The sequence below is a fragment of the Girardinichthys multiradiatus genome, chromosome 14 (genome assembly GCF_021462225.1).
Source record: "Girardinichthys multiradiatus isolate DD_20200921_A chromosome 14, DD_fGirMul_XY1, whole genome shotgun sequence".
In the NCBI taxonomy this organism is placed as follows: domain Eukaryota; kingdom Metazoa; phylum Chordata; class Actinopteri; order Cyprinodontiformes; family Goodeidae; genus Girardinichthys; species Girardinichthys multiradiatus.
Window position 1 is genome coordinate 44,054,997 of NC_061807.1, and position 26,913 is coordinate 44,081,909.

Genomic DNA, 26,913 nt, shown 5'->3' on the forward strand with positions numbered 1-26,913 from the left:
TTTTATTTCAATATGTTTATTAAGTTTAAAAATTCACAATAATATATAAATGTTTTGCCAAATAACCCACTTAGTGGCAGCCCTGTTCTGGAAAGCCACAATCATGAAACAATTCAAGCTGGGCTCTAGAGATAATTACATTTACATCACCCTTTTCACACTACCCCAAATTATGATTGCATGACTTTGTAAGCTTCTGATTATTTCACAACATTTGAGAATGGAGGCACACCTGTGCTTCTTCGTGTGACATAATGGGAACATAAAAAGAAATCAGCCAAGATATCAGGAATAGAACTGTGGGCCTCAACAAGTCTGGTTTCGTCTTTGGACATAATTTTCAGATGTTTGAAGGTTCATGTTCATTTGTTCAAACAGTCATAGGCAAGTAACAGAATGGGATTATCTAGCCATCGTCCTCTTCAGGAAGGAGAGGGGTACTGTGTCCCAGAGATGGCCATGTTTAACTGTGAAATGACATCCCCAGAATAAAAACTAAAGACTTGGTGAAGATGCTGCTCAAGCTGGTAAGAAAGTTCTATTATTCACAGTGAAAAGAGTCCTCTACTGACATGGGCTGAAAGGCCACTCAGAGAGAAAGAAGCCATTATTCCAAAAGCAACATAAAAAAATCAGAATGTAGATTGTACATGTACTCAAAGACAAAGACCTTTACCTTTCATCCTGTGGTCTAATAAATATTCTCCATAGAGGTACCTGATCAGCTATTGACATGCCTCAGGATAAACCAGCTTGTTTTGTGGGAATTGTGGGTCCACCACTGGCTCAATGCGGCTCTTAATAAGCCTTTCCAGTATCTTTTGTTCGACACAGCATAAAGATGGGCTGGCAGAACTTTGGGTCTTCATTGGGTTTTGTTCAGCTTTGGCAAGGTTATGAGGGAACTACGACACCAGGAAATGAAAGCTTGGACTCAAATGGGGCTTTCCAATGGACAATGATTCTAGGTATACCTGTAAATTAGTTACAAAGTGGCTTCAAGACAACAACGGCAATGCCTCAAAGTGACCATCACAAAGCCCTAAACTTAAGTCCATAGAAAATGTATGTGTGGAGCTTAAGTGGTGGGTGTGAGCAAGGTGACCTTTAAAACTAATCCAGTTACACCACTTCTGTCAGGAGGAATGCTCTAAAATGCTCTAAAATTCCAGCTACAACTATTGTGAGAAGCATGTGAAAGGAAACTCAAAATATATGACCTAGGTCACAAAGTTGAAAAGGCAATTCTACCAAATACTGATGAAATGTAGGTAACTTCTGAAAAATCTTTTAAAAACTTCATGTCATTATTTTGAAATTTACCAAACAAAAAATAAAAAATCCTGGCTGACCTAAAACTGGAAATGTTTAGTCTGATGTAATGTCAGACAGTAAGAAAAAGATGGCAAATGTTTTTTTAATACACGTCATGTAAATATCTGGTTTGAATTGTATCTGTATGGTTACCAACTGGGCAAAAGCAGTTTGTTCACTGTTAGTGATGCTTCATCATAAAACAACTTAGAAGGCATCTGAACAAAGATCCAGTAACATTTAGCACACCTCACAGTGTATGATCATTGGACAGTAAAGACTTCTCAGTGTGTTCCCTGTGGGAATCACTTTTTCATAGCAATTATGTGTTTAACACTTTTAGAGAATTGGGTAATTCAAGTGAAAGAGGAGGAGAAGATTGAAATGCAACCCTCCACATAAGTACTAGTGACCTATCGGGTTTGCATGGAGGTCAACACTTGTGTGTAAAACACATCCCCCAGAAGTCCCTCGCCACCCCGAAGATGTCCTGGATGAAGAATATCTGGGCCCATCTGTTCCAAAACTAGATGTTTGCTCTGACTCAATCCAAAGTTGTGACTATACAAGGAGTTGTTTTTCCAGAGGAATGTGGGGAGGCTTGGCTATTTCAGAAAGCTCTGGGTGTGCTTGGTATTGGGGGTTTCTGTTATCAGTGTTTGCCCCACCCCCTATCCTTTTTGGCTTTGGACAAACTGACTGTGTTCAGTGGAGTGAAAAAAAGTCACTGTATGCATACCATCTGTTAATATACTTTTTTTCTGATCCAATACAGTTTGAATGATTACATTTAATTCTCCTGTGATTCTTTTGCTAACTACCAGTCTTGCTTCTAGAATATAGGATCCATCAGGAGAGACGAGAGGTTTTCTCCAGCAACCCCAGCAACCAGTTGGTATTTAGGTAGCATCCTACGCTACCTAAATATGAAGACTTGGCTACCCCCGGACACACACACACACACACACAGTAAACTTGTTGTGACAACTTAATAACCAGCCTCTTTTCCACACTTACCCTTGCTTTAAATTTTTCAATTATTGCTCTGACTGTGGGAATGGGCAAGTTTAACTAAGAAGTATAAACTTTTCTTTCAGAGATTTCAAAGTGGTTAAGAGAAACAGGCGTCATCTCATATTTATACCGCAGAAAACCAAAAAGTATACTTATTGTAGTTTCCTAGATACTCTGATCAACTTCAAAAAGTAAAGAATACATCTAAAAACAGTGAGTGTGGCTTCAGTGATTATGTAATAAACAATTATTTTTTGAACAACATTTTTGACATTTTCAACTTTGTCAGAGTCAAGTAAGAAAAACTGGCTTCGTGGTGAAAGGACTTTGACGACAGAGGCCAGTATTGAGCATGTTAATCCCTCACTTATCTGCAACTAACAATCATATAAAACAGCAAAACATTATTAGAAAAATAGTTCTTGGTCTCTGTCTGATTATTCTCTCTCTGAGCGTGTCTTGCTGCTGATGTCCAACATGGCATGCAGCTCGCCAGGTTCGTATCCCAGCAGGCCCTGCAGGTTGCACACAAAGCGGTAGACATAGCGCTTGCCGGCTGTCTTACGGATGATGTTTTTGTCATAGTAGTACCGTAGGCCCCGACTAAGTTTTTCATAGTTCATCCTGGGTTTGTTTTTCCTCTTTCCCCAAAGCAGAGCGACCTGGAAAAGAAATGCTCATCTGAGTCCTGGAGAACAGCCACAAATCTGATAAAAAAGAATATCAAATCTGTCTTTCTTGGGTCTGAACAAGAAAGAAGATGCAACTGTAATGAATTTACCTTCTTTACAATTTTTAAACCGCTGCAATAGTTTCTGACCCTGTTTGATCACCTTAACAATGTGTGCTGTCAGGCAACATACATCTGAATAAACTGCAACGACTCATATCCAGCGGAGCAGCTCAGTTCAGGTGTCCTCTTATAAAACATATGCTATATGCTCAGGGTTTTCTTAAAATATAAAAAAAAAATTCAAGATTTTAATCTACATTCTAATTAATAACAATAGCAAAGTGATGGATAAATAAACTTAAAAAATATTATTTTCTCAAATGTATTTGGAAAGATAACCAGTTATAAAGGATTTTCACTTGTCTAAAACTTCAGGTGTGTCGTAACCTTACCAGTAATTTAACACAGTCAGACAGTTTCAGTGTTTCTTTTTTTGGGATGATTATTTATTTAGTTATTTCCTTTCCTTTATAGATAGATATAATAAAGTTCTCATTAAGATGGAAATCAAGACTTTAATATGGACAAACAAGATATTGAGATCTTATTCGCAGCTTCTAGCTTGATGTTTGGACCCTGCCATGGATTTCAACATTAAACTCCGGTAAACACTTTTCTGGAACTTTCAAAATAAATTGCATTTAACTGACTTCCAGCAACTGAGGAAAGGGGGGTAGCAGCAGACTTCCCATGATGCCATTGTCTGAATAAGAGCACCCCCTCTCCAACAAGCCGACCTCTTCCACACGGCATTCGAGAGGGACCAGATAGGGGAGACAAGCGCGATGTCTCTTTGCTGGCAAACAGACATAAACTCTTCAACTTGATCCAAGGATGTCATTCAATCATACTCAAAGTTAAGTACGAATGAAAACTGTCTGTGTATCCGGTATTTTCATTCATGAATGGGGAAATTAAGGTGTAAGAGTTGCTTACTTTCTCTCTGAGGCCTGCAGAAGCAAACTCTCCCAGAGAAGTTCCCTACAGAGACGCGGTCTCTATGAAGCCGAGCGGAGCGGTCTCCCAGTCTGGAAGGAAGACAGCAGAGACCCCATCACCGTGGTAACGTGCAGTGTGGTTAGTGGACAGTCTTTCATCCACAGCCACGGAGGTTAGCTAGAAGCTAACCGTTTGTTCACAGACCGGCCGACAGAACAGCTGCCACTCCCCACAGCTAAGGAGGTTAGCTGTAGCTAACCATTGTTCACTGTGGATACCTTCTTCAAACTTCTCGTCTCACCCTTTTCTATTTTGTCCTAATACCATCGCCTTACTGGGCTGGTATTCACAGGACAACCCTTAGCAGACCGAAATATTATTTGATAAAATATTAAAATAATAATATTAAATAATCTCAGATTCATAATCCCAACATTGATCTTAAGTAAATGGCAACAAGTTTGTTCCATATGTACCTGAAAGTCTGAATTTTAAACATTATACGGAATGCTGCCTGAAACTAGAAATTTGGCTTGATTTTTTTTTTTTTTTTTTACTTTTGGTTGCTCTCCTCATAAAAAAACTAATTTGTTATAATTTTTATTATTTACACAAAGTCATGGTTTGAACAAAATGTGCTCCCATTAATTTGCATATTTCGTTTTTATTTAAGGATTTGGCTTTTCATGAACAATTTTATTTTAGCTTCATGTTTGTTTAAGAAATTATGACTTATATGTGGTGTGTTCCTGATGTTAAATTCTAATCATTTTGGAAGCTGGAAAAGACAAGTTCCTTTATGCTGTAAAAGGCTGAGAATGACTGAGGTACAACCCAGGCCACAGGCTCTGGTTCTGAACATGTTGTTTCCATCATGTGTGAAAGCATAAAATGCAAAGAAATACATTGTGATCAGGTTGTATTGCTAACTGTAGTTAGCATCTACTGCTACTGGAAACCTGTGAGATTTATTTTAATAATTGATGCAATCTGCTGGTTGTCTAAGATGCACCTTTTATTTACTATTTTAGATTTCATGATCCACTGAATCTAGCTGTATTGCATTATAACTGGATAAAATATTCAAAACTGCAGTCAAAGCACATGTAAAGCACCTGCTATGTTACCAAGAACTTGTGAGATCAACAGGCTGCAAAATAAAAAAGACCATGTGTTGGGTATAGAAATTATGTCATTCTGATGATGGTGACCGATTATTATGGCCTAGACAGCACCTTAACTTCAGTGTAAAATAATTTATACCCCTGATAGATTTATTTATTACCTGTTATACAGTAGTAAACAACACATTTTTGAAAATAATTTGATTTCATAATGTTTTATAACTTTAAGGCGTGGCTATTAAAGAACTGATTTGAAGATTTGGTTTGATTATTTGTTTGAATTAATGAAATTAATATCAGTTTACTCCACAATTAACCCTGGAACTTGAAGATGATTTATCATTTACATGAACAAACTGGAATCTGTCAGACAAATAAGATTTAAACCAGTCTAGCGCTGTTCCCCTGATCCCTACAGCATATTCCAGCCTTTCTAAGAGAATATTGTGATCGACTGGATCAAATGCAGCACTGAGATCTAAGAGGACAAGTACAGACACAAGTCCATTATCTGAGGCCATAAGAATATCATTAGTGACTTTCAGTAGAGCTGTTTCAGTGCTATGATGAGCTCTGAAACCTGACTGAAACTCTTCAAACAGGTCATTGCTGTATAAATGCTCACACACTTGATTAGCAACTATTTTCTCGAGAATTTTAGATAAAAACGGAAGATTGGATATTAGTCTGTAATTTATTAAATAATTCTGATCAAGCAAAGGTTTCTTAAGTAAAGGTTAAATTACAGCTACCTTAAAAGGCTGTGGTACATATCCATTTACTAAGGATAGATTAATCATATCTAGAATGGGGCTGGTAATCAGAGGGAACACTTACTTAAATAATTTGGCTTGGATTGGGTCTAACATACAAGTTGAAGGTTTAGATGAAACTAATATTTCTGATAACTCAGGAAGCTCCACAGGATCAAAGCAGTCGAAACACAGATCAGGTTCTACAGTTACTTCCAATGCTGCCTCACTTACTGAGGATGAAGTAATCATGTTCTGGAGTATGCCAATGATTTTATTTTTAATAGAATCAATTTTATTTACAAAAAATCCCATAAAGTCATTCCTGCTGAGAGTTGGGGGAATGGATGGCCCACATTGTTTTCAGGACACCACCTAGAGAGCCAACGGTTGAATGACAGCATGCGGCTAAACATGTCGTCACTGGTGAGATCAGGGAGGGGACCAGAGAAAATTACAGGGTTGTTTTGGCAAACTTACACACCGAAGCAACACTAACTTTGGTGACCTCGGATTGGCGTAACTGGGTGTCATTACCACCAGCATGAATAACAATCTTACTGTATTTACGCTTATCCTTACCAGCAGTTTCAAGTAAGATTTGACGTCCCCTGTTTGTTGGATTTTCATTTTCTGTAAGCCATAATCAAAATTAAAAGAAATTAAGACTTTAAATATTTTACTATGTGAAATGAATCTATGAGTTTCACTGAAATGACTGAGAAAAATATTGCTTTTCCATAAAAGTTTTTTAGATGTATCTATATGTGTAGTTGTGTTTCTTTTCAAGATGAAGCCACTAAAAGAGCCACTCCTGCCATTAACCCTTTACTGTTTTTGACATATAAAGTACTACTGGACCAGTGCTTCTGACTAAATCTGTATGCTCTGTCTTTTCAAATTCTCCATTCAGTTGTAGTAGAAAACCAGCCATAGTGTCAGCAGAACCAGACACTATGCGTGGTTCTGCTGGAATTTCTTCCTGTTTTAGTGAAGTTATTCTCTTGGGGTTTGCTACATGAATACTATGAGTAGAAGGGATTACTGCAAAGTTATTGGTTTGATGCAATCAACTGTCCACTCTCACTACACAAGCAGCCTTTCTACACATGAATAACCCACAAGTACTACTTTAATAGACAGTTACCTTCTTGGAGGACACCAAACTACAAGCTTAAAAAATGAAATTTTTTGACAATCCATATCTTATGAGTCCAATATTTACCGGGATGGTCTTAAAGTGACGTTTTTTTGCTTTTTGTTTTGTTTTTGGAATTTCTTAAAGTTTAACACACAACAAACATACAAAATTGCTCAGATAGAACAAATGGAACTTTAACAGAAAGAGAAAAAAAGATGACAATAATGAGTAACAACATGTCAACAGACAAGAGGAAGGAAATAATAATAATAATAATAAACGATAGGGAAAACCTTAAAGTACACAGGATGCCAAATCAGGCCCTTTAAATCTTAGGTATAAAAACAGAAGATATGTCCTTAATCACACCAGACCAATATTTTTGTATCTTTGTACACAACCATAGACAATGAAAGTAGTCAAAGACTTCAGTCTTACATTTCCAGCAAAGTGAAGAAAAGTTTGGATCCATCCTATTTTTGATAATGGGCGTAATATAGGTCCGATGCAAAATTCTAAACTGAATGGATTTTGTTCGATTGCAGATGGAAATATTAGCAGCATTGTTCCACATCTCACCCCAGACTTCAGGATCTATTAAAATGCCCATATCTTTCTCTCAAGCCATTTTTGTAGATACTGTCAAAGAGGGAATCACAGAGTATAGCTTTGTAAAATGGAGGGATAGATTTTTTAGCATTTTTTGAACAAATTACTTTCTCTACAGTAGATAGCTCATTAGCTACTGTTATATCTCTAAGAAAGTGGCTAACTTGCAAATATCTGAAAAAGTCTGTTCTCAGTAACCCAAATTTTTGCTGTACCTGAATAAAAGACAATAACCCTTGGTTTCCAAATAAATTACCCAGTTTTGTAATCCCTTTCTCAGACCACCGTTCAAAACCCCTTTCCTTACAACCAGGCAAAAACTCTGGATTATCTCAAATCGTAGTGAGGGGGGAAGTACTCTTATAGTTACCCTCGAGTTTATTTTGAAACCAATGTGTGATCACATGCAAGTGTACTGCTAACTGGTACTGTCTGAATTAGGCATATCAAGACCCCCACCAGAGCAAGGTCTTTGAAGTTTAGACCTTTTTAATCTTGGTTTCCTTTTACTCCAGATAAAGGAACTCAGCCATCCTTCGAGCAACTTGATAAACTTGTTTGTCAATAGAAAATGTATCATCCGTATAGGGTAATCTTGGTAGAATGCACATTCTAATGAGAGCAAGCCATAATAAAGGTAAGAAAGCGGTCTAAATCGGTCTAACTCTGCTTTTATGGCATCCAGGACAGGTGTATATTTAGCTTTGTACAACAATTCAAACGATGCCGTTATAGTTACGCCCAGATAGACAAATGGCCCGAGTGCTTGGTGCGCTCTCTCCAGCCGTATACGTCCTGCGTCCATCTGTATGTTGAGAAACAGAGGTAGCCATGACTCAAGAAAGTTAATCGGATTGTTTGTTTCGGAGCCCTCAGCCAACCCCATCAGTCGAATATTCAGATGTCTGCTTTAATTTTCATTCATGTCCGCCCTTTCAGACAACAAACCGGCCTGCTTTTCAAGAGCCCCAATCCTTGCCTCGTAAGCCAAAACAGATCCTAGGCTAGTATCCTAGCTTCTGCTTCATCAAGTCGTGTAATACTGATGTTAATATCTTCGATATGTTGACGGACGGTTTCAGACAATGGGCCCAGCTTATTTTCAATTACTTTGGTTATGTTAGCCATCATTATCTCAAAATGCCTTAGCCATGGCAGGGTGGAGATCAGCCCTGACGCAGGCAGGGCTAGAAGCCCCTTCGCCATCTTGATTCAAGTCACAATCCACCACTGCTGCATCATTTGTACCTCTGTGCTTCCTTGGTTTACCCATGTTGTCAATGGATTGTGGCCAAAAAGTTCCCAAAGACATAATCCGTAATATCACCCAAAGTTTTAGAAGGTCAGTCAGTCAGTCATTTTCTACCGCTTATTCCATAGTGGTTTGCGGGGAAGCTGGTGCCTATCTCTAGCAGTCTATGGGCGAGAGACAGGGTACCACCACAACGAACCGGCACAGCACCCCCATTACTGCGGCAGCCGCACCGATCCATCTGTCGATCTCCTGCTCCATTCTTCCTTCACTCGTGAACAATACCTGAACAATACGTGAACAATACTTGAACTCTTGAACTCCTCTCCAACCTGAAAAGGACAAGCCACCTTTTTCCGGGCGAGAACCATGTCCTCAGGCTTGGAGGAGCTGAGCTTCATCCCAGCTGCTTCACACTTGGCTGCGAACTGCCCCAGCGCATGCTGTAAGTCTTGGCTAGAGGGGGCCAGCGGGACTATGTCATCTCCAAAAAGTAGAGACGAAATCCACTGGTCCCCAAACCAGACCCCCTTTGGCCCTTGGCTGCGCCTAGAAATCCTGTCCATAAAAGTTATGAACACTGTGCAGGACTTGTATATGTCAATCCCAAGACGAATTGATGCTGTATTGGCCGCAAAAGGAGGCCCTACACAATACTAATAAATTATTGTGGTCTAAAACCAGGTGTTTCAGTTTCATTGTGCAACCCCTGTATTTGGCAGATCAATTTTAGACAGAAGCTGGCTTGCCCCTAGAAAAATCAGGACCAATCAGCTAAAATGCTGAAACAAGACTGATTCACAATATAAAGGTAACATAAAGATAAAAGATAATAAGGTGGGATATATAATTTGCTCAGCCAGCTACATGATCACTATTCTGAGTTCCCCCTCTATCATTAAAGTGAAAAGAATGGTATGTGAAGCCTAAAGACTGAAATTTTATGCGTAGTGCTGACGTTGATGCTGCACCACCTCATCTCATCCTGTCAGCTTCATTTCTGAACGTTCACAGCAAGTTCCACTTGGGATTTTTGAATGACCCAAGGGACCTCAGAGCCGGCTTATCTTAGCATATTTAAGGCGGTGATGCTTTGTGGAAGACTAGTGAAAGGTCATAATAACCCTTTAGTAGAACCCCACCTAAAAAATCCGAACTATCATTAAAGAGTTCATTGCTGTCTATTTATGTGAAACTAGGTACATTGTTTAGACATTCTAATAGGAGTCATTGTTTTAGTCATGTTTGCTTGCTGTTAATGTGGAAATGATCAATATAGACAGTTTAGTAGAAGCAACAGTAATACGAAGATAAGCAGTTATGTACCTCATCGGGGTCAGTTAACTTGAATTCCCACCCATCTCCAGTCCAGCTGATACACGATTGACAGCTGCGATCTGTCAGAAGCTCCAGAAGAAACTGCCACAGCTGAATGGGGCCACTGCCTGAGGAAAGAAGGTCGAGCAGAAGGGCATCATGCTCATAAATCAAGACAAGACAAGTTGCTCTGTTATGATAACTGTACTAACCAGTGTAACCAGCTAAAATGGCTGCTGGTATCACAGCTTTGCCTACATCTGTTGTGGTGCCTGCATAGTCTTTGAAGCTCCTGTGTTTCTGCTGTACCATGAGGGCATCCTCAGGCACCCTCTCCTCCATTGGGGGCTCTAAATCATTCAGCGAATCAGGCCATGCCAGAAAGTTGACAGCGGCGGAGTTTCTGCTCGGAGCAGCCCTCACTTCAAAGTGTGTTTCTTAAAGAGGCAGGAGTAGTAACACAAGACACATGAAGAAGAAATGGTTAGAGATAGCAGTCTTATTAAGTATACTGATTCATCAGAGAATGAAAACCTAAAACAAAGTATTGTTAATATATTTATCAATATATCCTCGACTGACATTATCGACAAACACACAATCCTCCACTTCTGCCAGGAGTCCATTGTGTATCCAGAGAAAAATGTCCCGTCCGGACAAGTTGGGCTCTCCTTCACCCTGTCTTCTCCTCGAGAAATTTGATCAATTGCATTGAGAGACCAGCGGACCAAATCCATAACTCAGAATTTGGAAGATATGCAAAAGGAGGCTCCAAAAAGAAGACAAGACACAGAGCTGAAGCAGGGCAGATATGGGAGGGGTGCGGGATACAGAGAAAAAGCGTCCTCCTCCACCGAGAGCAGAAAGAAAAAAGAAAAAAAAAAAGTTGATATCCAACTTCTCATCAATAATGATAAGCTTGGCTGTACTTGGTGAAGAAAATCACCTCAGCATGATGCTGCCATTACCACATTCCACTGGGAGAAGTGTGGTCAACAGTAGATCTTATGGCTTTCTTCTTGCTCATGTAGACAATGACAGAGTCCATTTGGGCTCATGAACATAAGCACAGAAAAAGTACAAGGTCTGCATGTTTTATATTGATGTAATGAAGTTATCTGTATTTAGCAACCCTTTGTTGCAATAGAGGGGAGGTAATTCTACCTACCCACTATTCTACCTTCACACTATTGGTTAGCTAGGCTGATAGATTTGGAAAGGAAAGACTTAGGGTATATCCTAGAAGATGGGAGGATACTATTTATAAATAAAAAGATGTCTGTCTCTGATTTCTTTTGCATTTTGAGTAAATAAACAGCTTAAAATTGCATAAAATTCTGCTCTTGCCTTTTTGAACTGTGTTGATGATTTTATCAGGCTAAAGATAAATAATGGTTCTCATCCATGCAAAAGCAAATAAATTCTCCTACTTTAAAATACACGTTTTTTGTAACCACAGCGTATATGCAATGAAATAATAATGACCTATCTTTTTATGGATAATGATTTTTTTTTTTTACCCCTATTGATGTCTATTTTTGGTATCAGAAAAGTGCTGCCGATGGTCCTTCTGGGAGCTTCTGTTTTCCCCAGACTGTAACCTTCATGTTGGGCAGACACAGGCTCCAGAGTGTGGAGATTGGTGCTTTCAGTTGTGTGATAGTAAGGTTGGACATTCTGTTGATCCGAATGATCCTGGATGTAGTCTGAGTAGTTTTCTAACAGGAAGAGAAAAAAAAAACTTTAATACTGATTCATGCAAGACTACATGTCACAACTCCAGCTATATAGGCAAAAAACAAACAGAAAAAATATTTGTAGAGCTACTTGTGTGTGAGTTTGAAGCTGGTAGTAGCATGGCACCAATTCACCAATTTTAGAGATGGTACATTTTCCCCAAAAAACTAACTAGCCCAGTCAGCCTTTATTAGCTCTTTATTTCAACAATAACAAAGATTGCATTCATTTATGGATTCGGAAATTCATACTGAACACACATGTAGCAGCAGCAGAAAGAAAAACTCCTTTAACATATAGAAACCTCCAGCAGAACCTGGCTCAATGTGAACGGCCATTAGCGGCTGGATACTGACTGGGATATACTAATATGCTAATAATAATTATTATGCTTATAATATTCAATATATACAAGTAGAGCTCAAAAATGTTGAAAACAATGAAAAGTTCAATATTTTTGTCTCTCATATCAGAAAGTGAAACTTGTATATTACATAGATTCATTACACAGAGTGAAATATTTCAAGCCTTTAGTTCTTGTAATTGTAATGATAATGTCTTACAGATAATGAAAACGCAAAGTTCCATGTCTCAGAAAATTTTAATATTACATGAGATCAATTAAAAAATCATATTTTAAACAGAATTATTGGGGCTCTGAAAAGTATGAAGCATTAAGGTGATCAGCCTGGGGTTCTGCTGAGGGGTAATGGAAGCCCGGGTTGCTCTGATAGCGGACTTCAGGTCATCTGCATTGTGGGTCTGGTGTCTCTCATCTTCATTTTGACATTTCTCTATATATTTTCTATGGGGTTCAGATCAGACCAGTCTGCTGGCCAATCAAGCACAGTAAGACCACGGTTCTTGGACCAGCTCTTGGTATCTTTGGCGGTGTGGGTCGGTACCAAGTCAAGGAAAATGAAATCAGCATTTTCATGCAGCTTGTCAGCAGAGGGAAGCATTAAGTGCTCTAAATGTTCCTAGTAGATGGGTGCATTGACTGTAGACTTCAGAAAACCCAGTGTACCAGAACCAGCAGATGAAATGGCACCCTAAACCATCACTGACTGTGGAAACTTCACACAGTACTTCAAGCATTGTGGATTCTATGCCTCTCCACTCTTCCTTTAGACTCTGGGACCTGATTTCCAAAATGCAAACTTGCATTTGAAAAAAAGACTTTGGACTTGCCAAAAACTTAATGCTTACCCTATATAGATGATCCACTTGGCCCTGTCTTTCAGTGTTTAACCCTGTCTCTTCTAGACATAGCTACTGGCTGAGCTTCTACTATGACTAACTGTATGTGCTCTCTTTCATACTCTAGACTTGAAAACTGGTTCAGAGTTCATCTGCTTAGCTGTCTTTATCTCTTAGATGAAGCCTCTAAAGGAGCTATAACCATTAATGTTTCACTTTTCTTTCCTATAGAAAGTACTCCTGGATCAGTGCTTCTGTGTTCTCTTTGTGTCTGTTCTCTCAAATCCTCAGTCGGTCGTGGCAGATTGCTGCCTGGTTCTGGTTCTACTTGAGGTTTCTTTCTGTTAAAAGGGAGTTTCCCTCTCCACTGTTACTACATGCATGCTCAGTATGAGGGATTGCTGTAAAGTCAGTGGAAGCTACTTTCCATTGTCGCTACATGCTCATCCAGTAGGAGTGAATGCTACAAGTCACTGACTCACTGCAATCTTCTGGGTTTCATTAGATAGAAAACTTTTAACCAGTTTGACAAATAAGCTAAATCCGACTGCACTGTTTGATAGTTAGGATCAATTGGAATGTATGTACCTGACTTGAAATGTGTATGATATGTACCTTGAGACGACATGTGTTGTGAATTGCCGCTATATAAATAAAACTGAATTGAAATTGAATTCTTCGTAAGATTGTGCAGCCCTGGTCCTGAAAAGATGAGTGTGTCTAAAGTTTTAGTTGAAAACTATGCTTACCTCCCCTCATGGTCTCCAAGTGCTCCCACAGGATCTCTCCTGCAGTGCAGTCAGACGTCATGCCCAGGAAAGTGTCCCTGTCCAGCACACACAGTTCACTGCCATGCAGACCCCTCAAATCTGAGCCCAGGCAGTGGAGACCAAACTCAGCCTGGCACCAATCTATCCAGTGGTTTACCTCTCGTTCTGACCACAAGCTTGGATCTAGACATGTAGGCCCATTGCATGCATAATTTAGAGGTCGAAATGCAGATCAAATTACATATAGAATAACCCATGTATATTAAAAAAATTGGAGGTTGTCTAAAGAGTACCCTTTGGAAATTGGTGGTTGATTATCTCCTGAGCAAAGCCAGAGAAACTGGCATTAACAGCCTGGCTCAGGACCTCCTTACTGGTTGGAGTGAGAGGAGGGACCTCCAGGGAGTCTAGCTCTGAGACACACATAGAAAAAAAACATTTTAAAGTACCAATTGGTTAGAGCATATCATTAATGGTCATCATTGCATTTACATTTTAGGGCATGGACTTTAACGCGTTCATTTTAATCAGTAATTACAGAAAAAACTAACAGGTAAAAGAATATAATCCATTTGCTATCTGTGCCATCAATTAGTCTCGAATGAGTAAATATTAGATGTGCGAGTGAATTCAGAGCAGAATGATCTATGAGCTACATAAGGCCCCCTCCCACAGGTGTTAAACACGAGTGGAAGAGGAACTGTGTTTTTTAGGGTAAACTTTAAAGATAAATGTTACAACAGAGCCCCAACATTTAAAAACTAATATCTGTGGTGGTGACATGACTCTCCCCAACAACACAGGAAAACAAAGAGCTAAAAATGTGACAAACCCTGTCATTGTTGCCATGCTATCATGCTTTCAATACAGAACATTTTATGTTTTTTTGTTGTTTTTTTTTTCACTTTTTTCTGCCTTTTGGGGAAATTAAGCATTCAGACTGGGTATAGTGGCAGGTTAAGAAAAACACATTTGAAATAGAGGATGTAAACTTGTAAAGTCACATTTCTAATAAAATGCATTTTCTGTAATGATTGTGTCAGTATTATAAAATTATATTTTCCCAACACAGTTGGATTATTAGGAAAGTATGAAGCGTAAAGCTGCTGGTTGGAGTAAGGCATTTTGCTTCTGGTTCTGTAAGGTTGGATGAACCACTAAATGACAGCAAAACAGCACCATTCCAGTTACCACTAAGTCAAGGTAGAAATTGCTGTACGTCATCATAATAAGAACCGTATGTCTGTTTATTGAGTCAGTCATGAAAAAATATTTATTTGAACTGAATTGAATTTGAACTTCTATTTGATAAAAATGCAACAAATTGAGATTAATTAATTAAAAAGCCTGCAGTTAATTCAATTAGTTATTTAATCGCATCTTACCACTAATCCACTGTCTTTTCTATGTTCTATACAAAGCACATAAAAATGGAACTGATAATATAATGTCAAACATTAATATGTATGTGAATCTCTTGAGCTGGTTAACACAGGCTTAAAGGGCAGATTCATTCGTATAATGTTAGCATAGTGGATGCATTAAGGTCCTAATGAAATAGTTTGAATTAGAGCGTTCATCAGAGTGCAAAAAAGTAATGCATTTTGGTCTTTCATTTAATGTCTTTCTGCAAAAGACAACAACACTGCAATGTCTATGTTATATGATTTATTTTGCAGTATTTGTTGATAAACACCATTCTAATGCACTACTGTAGAAGGTATAACAGGTAACAAATTATACTGCACTTTAATAATACATTGTGGAAATATACAGATATATCTTTTATACCTGTATATTTTAGCATTATTGTTATACTCTAAATAACTCGCTATGCAGTTAAATCATGTGTTTGTGAACCATAATCTGTTATGCTCAATACCTAAAAGACAATGTATATGTGAAATTCATCTCAATTTAATTATTCTATGGATTAAAGAAACTAAATAGATAGAGGAGTCTTACCACAAGCATGGCAGTCCATTTCCATGGGGATCAGGTGGAGTGAACACAGGAGATCACGCAGGGTGGAATGAGCCTTTAATATGAGCGCTTGGTCTGAAGGTGGGGACAGGCTGTGATGGACAATCGTCAGTCATGCACATGGGGTAGGACAAAAGAAAATTTAAGGGAAGCTCCTGAAAACCATTGAGGTAATATGATGTGATTTCATTATGTTTTGCAGTTTAGTGTGATGGGGGAAAAATATTTAAAAATCAGTAACAATCTCATCTTGGGATAAGTTGACGCTATTTTTCTAATTGTTAGAAATGTGCAAGCTAAAGGATATCTTCATTTGGACATCACCTTAAACATCACCTTGCTTTTTTGAAAGGTGTCATCCTTTCAGATCTTAGAATTCCACCTTTAGCGTATCCAATAATTATTGCGAATTACAGACCTAGATCTAATCTCTCCTTCATTTAAAAAGGTGTTGAAATAAATCACAGGTGTCAAACCCCTGTCCTCGGGGGTGGTGTTCTGCAACTGTTAGGCTATGCTCACACTGCAGGTCTTAAAGTTCAATTTTGCTGAAATCCAGATTCTTGGGTTGTTGTTCAAACTACTAATTAAAAGCGACCTCCAACCGTCTGGACGGCTTGCTGTGTGAATGTAGTGTTCACACAGAACAGCCCGATTTTAATCTTTTCACCTCCAAAAGGATCTGAATGGCACCACTTTCATATGTGGCTAAATCAGACCAAAATTAGAAGAAAAGCTTGAAATCTCTCTCTATGTGTAATTATACGAATTTCACTTTTTGAAATGAGTGACAAGAAATATTAAACTTTTTCTCGATTTTCAATTTTTGGACATACACGTCAAACATAATTTTCATCATGGGAAAAGAAGTGGAGGTGGTGGAGGAATATAAACATCTTCGTGTTCACAGACTGAACTAGAGACACAACAGTGAAGTCGTATACAATGGAATGAGCAGAAGCTTAGGTCCTTTGGTGTTTGCAGCAAGATGCTGCAGATCTTCTATAAGTCTGTTGTGGAAAGTGTGATCTCTTCTGCCATCATCTGCTGGGGAAGCAGCATCAGAGCCAGGGACTTAAAAAAGCTCAACAAGCTGATGAAGAAGGCTGGTTCTGTTCTGGGACTCCTTTGGAGATTTTAAAATCTTGTTTTTGGTTCCTTGATTTGTCTTGCTGATCAGTCGTTTTATTACACTTTCATAAAAATCATAGATAAGATGTATGCTATTTTAGTTTCCATGGGCATAAAAAAAATTTCACATTCTATAGCATGACGTTAGATTTCATGAGTTTTACACAAATCTGTAGAACGATCCTGAACGATGAAGTGAGACAAACCATTTGTCCTTATCAATACAGAGTTGTAACAGTAAGGTTGACTGTAGTTTCCATCATTTATTAAACTAATTTAAGCAGGTTTGTGGTTGGGTTTAACTGTTTTTCAGCAGACAAGCAAGTTGCAGAAGTACAACAGAATGAAGTTGTAGTACATCAATGCAGTTACAGTACAGTGTGGTGGACTCAGCTGTTCCACACACACACACAAACAGCAGATAATACACACGTATTCCAAAGAAAAACTTCCGTTACAGAAGGCAGTTTTATTTTTTTTAACAGATTCTTTTAGAAGACAACATGAATGAGACACACAAACATGCTGGCGAGATCACAACTAAATATATATCTGCATTAAAGCTCTCCTCTATAGCTCTATATTAATATCATTACAGAGAAATGGTAACATTCAGCTACACCATAAAACATATAATAGTCAATATCTCTTTAATATGAAGTCTAATGTAAATATGGTCGAGCTGCAAATAAGGAAAAATGGCTTCCTTTAAAACCATCCAGTCACTGTAATGTCAGACGGTTGGGGTGCCGTCGGACCCTTCACTCCCTTCCTCTGTCTATAACAGGGCATGACAGGTTTGGAAGAACAGTGCTGAGGTTATTCTGCTGGCTTTTTGTGGAGGAATGTGGAAATCCAGGTTAAAATGTCCCAAAAACACTAATATGGGATGAAACTCTTTACTGTTCCCAGGGTAATGATGTACCTATGGATCTAGAATATTTTAAAACAACCAAAGTTAGCAAAGCTTTCTATCATCTTAGTAAAATAAAACTGAAAAATGTAATCATTTCAAAGCTAAAAACCAAGAGTCTAACTCCTCAGCAAGAAGATGTTTTTCAAGTGAAGACAAAAAATGGGATTCTACATAAGCTTGTTACAGGTAAGTGCAACGTAGAGTAGGAACCATACAGGCTGGAGAGAGACTGATCCGGTTAGGAAGTAATGCCACAGTGCAAAGTGAAGAGGCTACGGGGCAGGTCTGAGCACATGGTGACCTACAGTGGAGGAAAGGAAGCAGCTGTGGTACTCTAGCGAGGATCATCTGGGGCAGCAATCTTTTCCAAACTGGGCTCCATTCCCCAGATCTCCGTTGCATACTGGGAGATGGTGCGGTCACTGGAGAATTTCCCACACCCGGCAATGTTATAGATCACCTTCTTGGTCCACTCCTTGGGGTTCTGGTATAAAGAGGGAATGGGCAAAAGGGAGGGGCACAATGAAAGCAAAATCAATTATTTGTTGAAGCAAATCTCGAGAAATGAGTGTTTTCCTACAAAATATGAGAATTTATAAAAATGTGTCAGTACAGGAGAAAACCCAAATTTCTATTCTACCCCAGAGCCAATACCTTGTAGAAGCACATTTCACTAAAGCAGCAAGTCTCTTAGTGAGTGTCTCTACCAGCCTTGCACATCTGGAGACTGAAATTCTTGCCCTGAATTTCTTTGCAAGACATCTCAAGATCAGTCAGATTAGATGGAGTCTAATCTGTCTGGACTTTGACTGGGTCATTCTAAAACACGCTCTGATCTCCAAAGTTCCAAAAAAATACACACACAGGCCTTAACAGAACAGCTGGATTTATACTGACAGTGTGGTGTCCAAACAACAGACACATCCCAACCCTCAAGGGTCAATATATATTCTTCAAACTCATGAACATGCATATTGGAAGGCAAGCATGGCAGCACTGTTTATGAGTGTTGACCCACTAACCTTGTAGAGAGCGCTGACCTTCTCCTGACACTTGATGTAGTCTTCATAGTCTGCAAACACTTTGAACCTGGAGCACAGAAGTACAGTTATGAAGTGGACAAAAAATGATCCAAATGTGTATCATCATTTTAAAGAATTAACAATCATTTTATATAATTTCACATGTTGCTGATAACATTCAACATTTGTAGGTCGGATTATGTGACTAATACCCATCACAGATATTGCACATTAGCATGAGTGATGTCTTGCCTGTCATGGTGCATCAGCATGTTGACCAGGTCTTTAAAAAGATCAGGCTGACTGGGGCTGAAGAAGCCTGCTGATATTTGATCCATTGCCTGCTTCAGCTCAGGGATGCGGTTGTAGTAAGAGAGGGCATCATAGCTGAGGACAACACACAGAGGTTCATCAGGTGGATAAAACATATCAAGCATTAAGCATCCAAAGGATACTGAATTGCTGAAAAAAAAAATGGTTTTGTGCCGATGAGTATAGATTGGAAGGGAAATCATTCCCAGATCAAATAATAATTCAATTAAATTCAGTTTATTTATATAGCGCCAATTCACAACACATGTCGTCTCAAGGTACTTCACAACAGTCAGGTTCATACATTCCAATTAATCCTAACCATTGAACAGTGCAGTTGGAGTTAGCTTTTTATTCAAATTGGATAAAAAGTTTTTCTCTCTAAGGGAACCCAGCAGATTGCATCCAGTCAGTGACTTGCAGCATTCACTCCTCCCGGATGAGCATGTAGAGACAGTGGACAGTCACTGCCGTTGACTTTGCAGCACTTTGCATAAAAAACGTCTTTTTTTTTAAGTCGTTCAAAGTTGTTTAAATAGCATATTTGACCTGATGTACATATTTTTTTAAGATTTAAAGGTTTAAAGGAAATTAGACTTACAAGCCTTCTTCAAAACAGTCAACCTAAGTAATTCAAGTTTTTTTCTGGAAAAGTATTCACACCCCGTTTTATACACCCCAATCTCACATTTATTAGGGTGACGGACAAAGTAGTGTCTACTTATAAGGTGGACAAAATATGATAAATTTTTACAGTTTTTACTAATTTAAAATCTGCCTGCCATCCTCTCTCTGATCAGATATGGATTCAATAGAGCTCTGCTAAATCCATCATAAAAAGTTATTTTTGCAAGATTATTCGTGTACTGCATTTGTTCCTTAATTATTTGCAAGCTTTTTTCATTGCCTAGGACATGAAAATTAAACTTCAGGGATCAACTAAAGAAAATTACATTTTGGATCCTGGTACTTGAGGGTTTTTTATGATCAGATGTTATGTTATCTCTGTGTTTATAATTAGATCAGTGTAATGGATATTAATGAATTCGGACCCCACTGAAACTCACCCCTTCTTGTCCAGTGCCTCCACATCTTCCACCCTCATGCCAAAGATGAAGAGATTTTCCTCTCCAGCCTCCTCTGCCATCTCCACATTGGCTCCGTCCATGGTGCCAATGGTGAGGGCGCCATTCAGCATGAACTTCATATTCCCGGTGCCAGAAGCCTCTGTGCCTGCTGTGGAGATCTGCTCCGATAGGTCCGCGGCAGGGATGACTGCAATATATAAAACAGACTGTGTTTTACTATGGCTTCCACATGAGCCTGACAACACAAACAGGACAGTAAAATGAACCACATTAGTCAATGTACAGTGGTTGTGAACTAAATAACTAATACATTCATTTATTTGTTTTAAAAAGCACTGTTTATTACCCTTCTCAGCCAGAGTGACTTTGTAGTTCTCCAGGAAGATGACCTTAAGTCGGTCTCCCACTACAGGATCATTATTGACAATATCTCCAATGGATGTAATCAGCTTTATGATCATTTTTGCAGTGTGGTAACCTGGAGCTGCCTGAAACCAATATGATGGGAAACAATAAAAACAAGGCATCACAGCAGGTCAGTCAAACAAAACACGTTAGCGGTTCTGGGTACAACTTTGCAGTAATATGTTGGTGAAACGTTCTCAAATTAGAATTTGAGTTTATTTTGTGACTAAACTGTTTTAGGGAAAGAAATACATGAAAAATAAATGAGAAGAAATGCACTAATATTTATTATTATTTAAAAATGAAGAAGAGTAAAACACCCTTTTTAAATGCAGAAACAGTTCAATACAAAATATAATTAAAATACAGAGAGCTGGTTCTAGAGCCAAGGAGCTTAAAAACTAAATGCTGTTCACTGCTGGTTCTTGGAGCAGTGATTAAACAGATCTACATGGAGCGTGAAAGGAACCATGAGGAAACCCACATATTATTTTTGCTTGCTCAGAACGGTGAAGCGATGCAAACTAGTCGAAGTCTATCCAATGCGATTTGACAGAGTACAAGAAAATCCGCTGCATTTTTAGTTCCAAGAAACTTTTTTTTACTGTATATAGTGATACAATACCTGAACCATACTGTACCAATACCTTACACTGCTGACTGTAATTGAAGATGTTAAAACTTAATATATGGAGTTAAAGAAGTTACAGGTTTCTGAGGGGATGGCTGGTTATAGACAAGAGGCCTGTCCTGGGTTTAATGGGTACATACAATGCATAGAGGAATGGCACACTCTGTATACTCTAATATAATATTTGTTACTACAGAATTAAAATCAAAAGCAAAAATTCTGACCATATTTAACACTATGACATCTGTTTGGATACACACAAATTAAATATAATACAATTTCTAATGTAACTCTTAACAGGACAGCATTAAGTTATATTTTAAAAGCTGCTCACCTTTCCTCCAATCATGATAGTCCTGGGAGTCCATGATTTGTTGGGCTCAGTTTTGATACCTAATAAAAAAAATAATTAAGGACTTTTTTTGCTCAAATCTTAATCTATATTTATTTTTTAATCCAGATTTATTTCTGCAGCGCTCACGGTTGTAAAGTGTGATTATGTGCAGGCAGTTGAGCAACTGCCTTTTGTATTCGTGGATCCTCTTCACGTGCACATCAAACATGGAGCTGGGATTGATCTTCACCTTGTAGTGTTCCTCCAGCTGGGCAGAAAACTTCAGCTTGTTCTCCTTAAAGTTCAAGCAGACAGATACAATTTAAAACCAAAAAGGACAAATTTAAAACAAACCCTGATTTAGAATTTTTCAACTACCTGTTTGATTTTTGCAACATCTCTAATGAAGGCATCATCGTCTACAAAGTCCAAAAGCTTCCTTAGCTGGTCCAGGTCATGGATGTAATCCTCTCCAATCCTCTGCAAGTAAAAAAGGTCAAATATAGAGTTAAATATCCATATACAACTGGTACAAAGATGGGTTTTCTGAATTTAGAATTGAAAAAGTATCACACTGGAACCTATGGATGTAGGATGGATGTAAAAAGCTTTAGGACTGGACTGCAAGACAAATTGATCTAATTTTAATGTCCTAAAAAAAAACAAAATCAATAATGTGATCATGGGACTGGTCTACAAAGTAGTCACTCATATCCTTCCAAGATGACAAAGCAATAGCTAGGGTAATGAGTTCATCCTTTAGAAAGGTCCACTCATTATTTGTTATATGTCACCACAGTTTATGTGGAAACATGATTGCAGGTATAGATAATTGTTAACAAAAAGAATGAACTAAAGACTATGATTTTTATTTTCAAAAGCTTTTTTTTTTGGATAAATTACTCAAAACCAAGTAAATTATGTTTATAGCTATGGTTTTTTATGGTATCAAAAACGCTTCAAGTTCATGTATTTCAAAACTCTACACATTACCCTGAGAGATCACCAGCACACACCTCAGCAATGACCTCAGCCAGGCCCGGGTTGCACATGACCAGCCATCTCCTGGGTGTGATCCCATTGGTCTTGTTCTGAAATTTCTGAGGATCCATGTCGTAGAAGTCCTTGAACCTGGAGGAGTTTTTAAACCACAATCAGATATGTTTTTCTGAATATGTTCAAAACATTAGGAAAAGAAAAACATTACAGTCATCAGCCCAGGTAACGCTGATATCACTTATTGTATATAATTAGATTGGTTGCTATAACAGAGGGACAGATGTGCTTGAAATCACAGTTATCGTTATCTTCAAATAAGACCATGCAGACATAATCACTTTACATAGTTTGGATGTGTGAGATCTCTCCAGGTACTCAGGCTCTTTCTCACAGTCCACAATTGAATTCAGTCCAGACTGGTCATGTTTTGTCTGTTGAATCTTTTTTCTTCTTGTTGGAGACATTTGGAGAGTCATTTGGCAAAGAGGAAAAATTCATGAGTCTTGTAACATTCCAACAGAATAAAACAATGTTAATGGTTGCTTCTTATCCAAAGGAGTAGGCTGACTCGCTATTTTGCCCATGATGAATAAGAAGTGGGTTCAAAATGTCCTCCAAGAGCAACTTCTACGAGGAATCCAGGAACAAGTTAATGATGACCTTTTCCAGCATGATGGAGCAACCTGTAAAAGATCAGATCTTAACCTCACTAAGAACCCATGGTCAGCTCTCAAAAAGCAGTTGGAGAAACAGCCGCCAACAGACTAGGATCAACTCCAAGAACTAAGAAGACAGGATCAGTCAGGATTTGGTCCACAGATTTATATCCAGCAAAGAGAATTACTGGTTATGAGAAAATAAGAATATAAAACTCCTCTTTTCATTAATTTGATGTCTTTGCAAATAAAAGTGTCATAAAAAATAAAGTAATATAAGTGTTTTATGTTAAATTGTTCTTTAGTAGACTATAGAAAAATGTAACAAATAAAAAAAATCTAAAAACATTCAACCGTTACACTGCAATACCTTGGCCATGACTGTTAATAAAATTTCAAGGCTTAAGCCAGAGAAAGGTGGAATGAGGTTTTATTATTTACACAGTCTTTTTGATGATTTCGGAATGGATGCGAGCCACTCCGTTGACAGCATGAGACCCCACAATGCACAGGTGAGCCATGTTGATTTTTTTGACGTTTCCCTCCTCGATCAAGGACATTCTTCGCAGGCGGTCATGATCTCCAGGGTAGAGTTTAGAGATGCGCTGCAGGGGGAAAGAAGAAAACAGTAATATGAATCACTGTTTTTGGAAGATAGTCGTTTTGTTACAGTTTAATTTTGTGCAAAACAGAATATAAGTAGGTCAGCTCAGTTGGCAGTTGAACATCCCTGCTTTGAAAATATTTTGGGAAATAATGAGTCTTAGCAGAAAGTACTTAGCGGAGGTTTGGTAAAGAAAATAAGAGAACAAACATCATCATGAAAAGGAACAAAGCAGACAGGTCAGGAAGTTTAAATAAGGGTTAGGTTCTAAAACAATATCCAAACTTTGAACATGTCACAGAACTCTGTTCAATCCATCATCTGAACATAGAGGGAGGACGGACCGACTGCAGATCTACCAAGACATGGACATCCACCTAAACTGACAGGCTGAGAAGGGAGAGCATTTGTGGGAGAAGCAGCCAAGAGGCCCACTGGTAACTCAGGAAGAGCTGCAGAGATCCTCAGCTCATGTGGGAGAATCTGTGAACAGCAGAAGTTGTGCTGTTCACACATCTGGCCTTTATGAAAGAGTGGCAACCAGAAAGCCATTGTTGAAAGAATGTCATAGGATTGTTTGCTTGCAGTTATTCAAAATCCATGTAGCAAAACATGTGGCTGAATCTGCTCTGATCAGATGAGACCAAAATTAAATTTCCAAGGAGGAGGAGTAGCAACCATCTTTCATTTATTGACTAGTCCCAGACCAATCAATAGCTACAACTCTTTTGAATATTTAATCCTTAGTTTTCTTCATCCAAATTGCAAAGCACTAAAACCACTTCTACCTGCAGGGGGAACCGTGAGGGACCGGTGCAAAGAGGATTGGGTGGCGGACGAAGGTGGAGACCTCAGCGGCCCGATCCCCGGATGCTTAGGCTGGCTCTAGGGACGTGGAATGTCACCTCGCTGGGGGGGAAGGAGCCCAAGCTTGTGCGGGAGGTCGAGAGATATCGACTAGAAATAGTCGGGCTCGCCTCCACGCACAGCGTGGGCTCTGGAACCCATCTCCTTGAGAGGGGTTGGACTCTGTTCTACTCTGGAGTGGCCCACGGGGAGAGGCGGCGGGCTGGTGTGGGTTTGCTTGTTGCCCCCCAGCTCAGCCGTCTCGTGTTGGAGTTTACCCCAGTGGATGAGAGGGTCGTATCCCTGCGCCTTCGGGTTGGGGAGAGGTCTCTGACTATCATTTCAGCCTACGGGCCGAGTAGCAGTGCAGAGTACCCGGCCTTCTTGGCGTCCCTGTCGGGGGTGCTGGATAGTGCCCCTCCCGGGGACTCCATTATTCTGCTGGGGGACTTCAACGCCCACGTGGGGAACGACAGTGACACCTGGAGAGGCGTGATCGGGAGGAATGGCCTCCCCGATCTGAATCTGAGTGGTGTTTTGTTATTAGACTTCTGTGCTAGTCACGGATTGTCCATAATGAACACCATGTTCAAACATAAGGGTGTCCATCAGTGCACTTGGCACCAGGACACCCTAGGCAGGAGGTCGATGATCGACTTTGTTGTCGTATCATCAGACCTTCGGCCGCATGTTTTGGACACTCGGGTGAAGAGAGGGGCTGAGCTGTCCACTGATCATCACCTGGTGGTGAATTGGATCCGCTGGAGGAGGAGAAAGCCGGACAGACTTGGCAGGCCCACGCGCATAGTGAGGGTCTGCTGGGAACGCATGGCAGAGCCCTCGGCCAGAGATGTATTCAACTCCCACCTCCGGGAGAGCTTCGACCAGATCCCGCGGGATGTTGGAGACATAGAGTCCGAGTGGACCATGTTCTCCGCATCTATTGTCGATGCTGCTGCCCGTAGCTGTGGCCGTAAGGTCTGCGGTGCCTGTCGCGGCGGCAATCCCAGAACCCGGTGGTGGACACCGGCAGTAAGGGATGCTGTTAAGCTGAAGAAGGAGTCCTATCGGCTGTGGTTGGCTTGTGGGACTCCTGAGGTGGCTGACGGGTACCGTGAGGCCAAGCGTGCTGCGGCCCGGGCTGTGGCAGAGGCAAAAACTCGGGCCTGGGAGGAGTTCGGTGAGGCCATGGAGAAGGACTACCAGTTGGCCTCGAAGCGATTCTGGCAAACCGTCCGTCACCTCAGGAGGAGGAAGCAGTGCTTCGCCAACACTGTTTATAGTGGGGGCGGGAGACTGCTGACCTCGACTGAGGACATTATCGGGCAGTGGAAGGAGTACTTCAAGGATCTCCTCAATCCTGCCATCACGCATTCCGTGGTGGAAACAGAGGCTGGGGACTCGGGGTTGGACTCTTTCATCACCCAGGCTGAAGTCACCGAGGTGGTTAAAAAGCTCCGCGGTGGCAAGGCTTCGGGGGTGGATGAGATCCGCCCTGAGTACCTCAAGTGTCTGGATGTTGTAGGGCTGTCATGGTTGACACGCCTCTTCAACATTGCGTGGCGGTCGGGGACAGTGCCTCTGGACTGGCAGACTGGGGTGGTGGTCCCCTTTTATAAGAAGGGGGACCGAAGGGTGTGTTCCAACTACAGGGGGATCACACTCCTCAGCCTCCCTGGTAAGGCCTACGCCAAGGTATTGGAGAGGAGAGTCCGACCGATAGTCGAACCTCGGCTTCAGGAGGAACAGTGTGGTTTTCGTCCCGGCCGTGGAACACTGGACCAGCTCTATACCCTCAACAGGGTGCTCGAGGGTTCATGGGAGTTTGCCCAACCGGTTCACATGTGTTTTGTGGACCTGGAGAAGGCATTCGACTGTGTCCCTCGTGATGCCCTGTGGGGGGTGCTCCAGGAGTATGGAATCGGGGGCCCTTTACTAGGGGCCATCCGGTCCCTGTACGAGCGGAGCAGGAGTTTGGTCCGCATTGCCGGCACTAAGTCGGACCTGTTCCCAGTGCATGTTGGACTCCGGCAGGGCTGCCCTTTGTCACCGGTCCTGTTCATAACTTTTATGGACAGGATTTC

At 40.0% G+C, this 26,913-nt stretch overlaps 2 protein-coding genes across 2 annotated transcripts in view; both read right to left on the reverse strand.

Moving 5' to 3' along the window:
* Positions 1-15,892, reverse strand: LOC124880358 (transforming protein p54/c-ets-1-like). Its single transcript, XM_047385403.1, has 7 exons — positions 15,868-15,892; positions 14,196-14,315; positions 13,882-14,085; positions 11,716-11,901; positions 10,408-10,632; positions 10,205-10,323; positions 1-2,990 (listed from the first exon to the last, which is right to left on the reverse strand). Exons 1-7 carry the CDS (start codon positions 15,890-15,892, stop codon positions 2,766-2,768), a joined length of 1,104 nt encoding a protein of 367 aa, XP_047241359.1. The 3' UTR covers positions 1-2,765.
* A 1,372-nt stretch (positions 15,893-17,264) lies between these two features.
* Positions 17,265-26,913, reverse strand: part of LOC124880537 (glycogen phosphorylase, muscle form) — a 33,293-nt gene continuing 23,644 nt past the window's right edge. The window contains exons 11-20 of the mRNA XM_047385724.1: positions 23,821-23,984; positions 22,741-22,855; positions 22,103-22,204; positions 21,872-22,019; positions 21,725-21,783; positions 20,701-20,842; positions 20,334-20,541; positions 19,207-19,341; positions 18,955-19,021; positions 17,265-18,416 (exon numbers count right to left, since the gene is read on the reverse strand). Of these exons, the coding sequence (XP_047241680.1) occupies positions 18,267-18,416; positions 18,955-19,021; positions 19,207-19,341; positions 20,334-20,541; positions 20,701-20,842; positions 21,725-21,783; positions 21,872-22,019; positions 22,103-22,204; positions 22,741-22,855; positions 23,821-23,984 (1,290 nt within the window). The 3' untranslated portion in view covers positions 17,265-18,266. The remainder of the gene's footprint in view (positions 18,417-18,954; positions 19,022-19,206; positions 19,342-20,333; positions 20,542-20,700; positions 20,843-21,724; positions 21,784-21,871; positions 22,020-22,102; positions 22,205-22,740; positions 22,856-23,820; positions 23,985-26,913) is intronic.

What these genes read in the sequence shown, in the direction of transcription:
- LOC124880358 (XM_047385403.1), bottom strand. Translation starts at nt 15,892, where the DNA reads ATGGAAATGGACTGCCATGCTTGTG. An exon ending in AAAAATAGACATCAATAGGG is followed by an intron (nt 10,633 to 11,715) that starts GTAAAAAAAAAA and finishes TGCCTCTTTAAG; the next exon opens with AAACACACTTTGAAGTGAGG. An exon ending in CATTTTAGCTGGTTACACTG is followed by an intron (nt 10,324 to 10,407) that starts GTTAGTACAGTT and finishes TTCTTTCCTCAG; the next exon opens with GCAGTGGCCCCATTCAGCTG.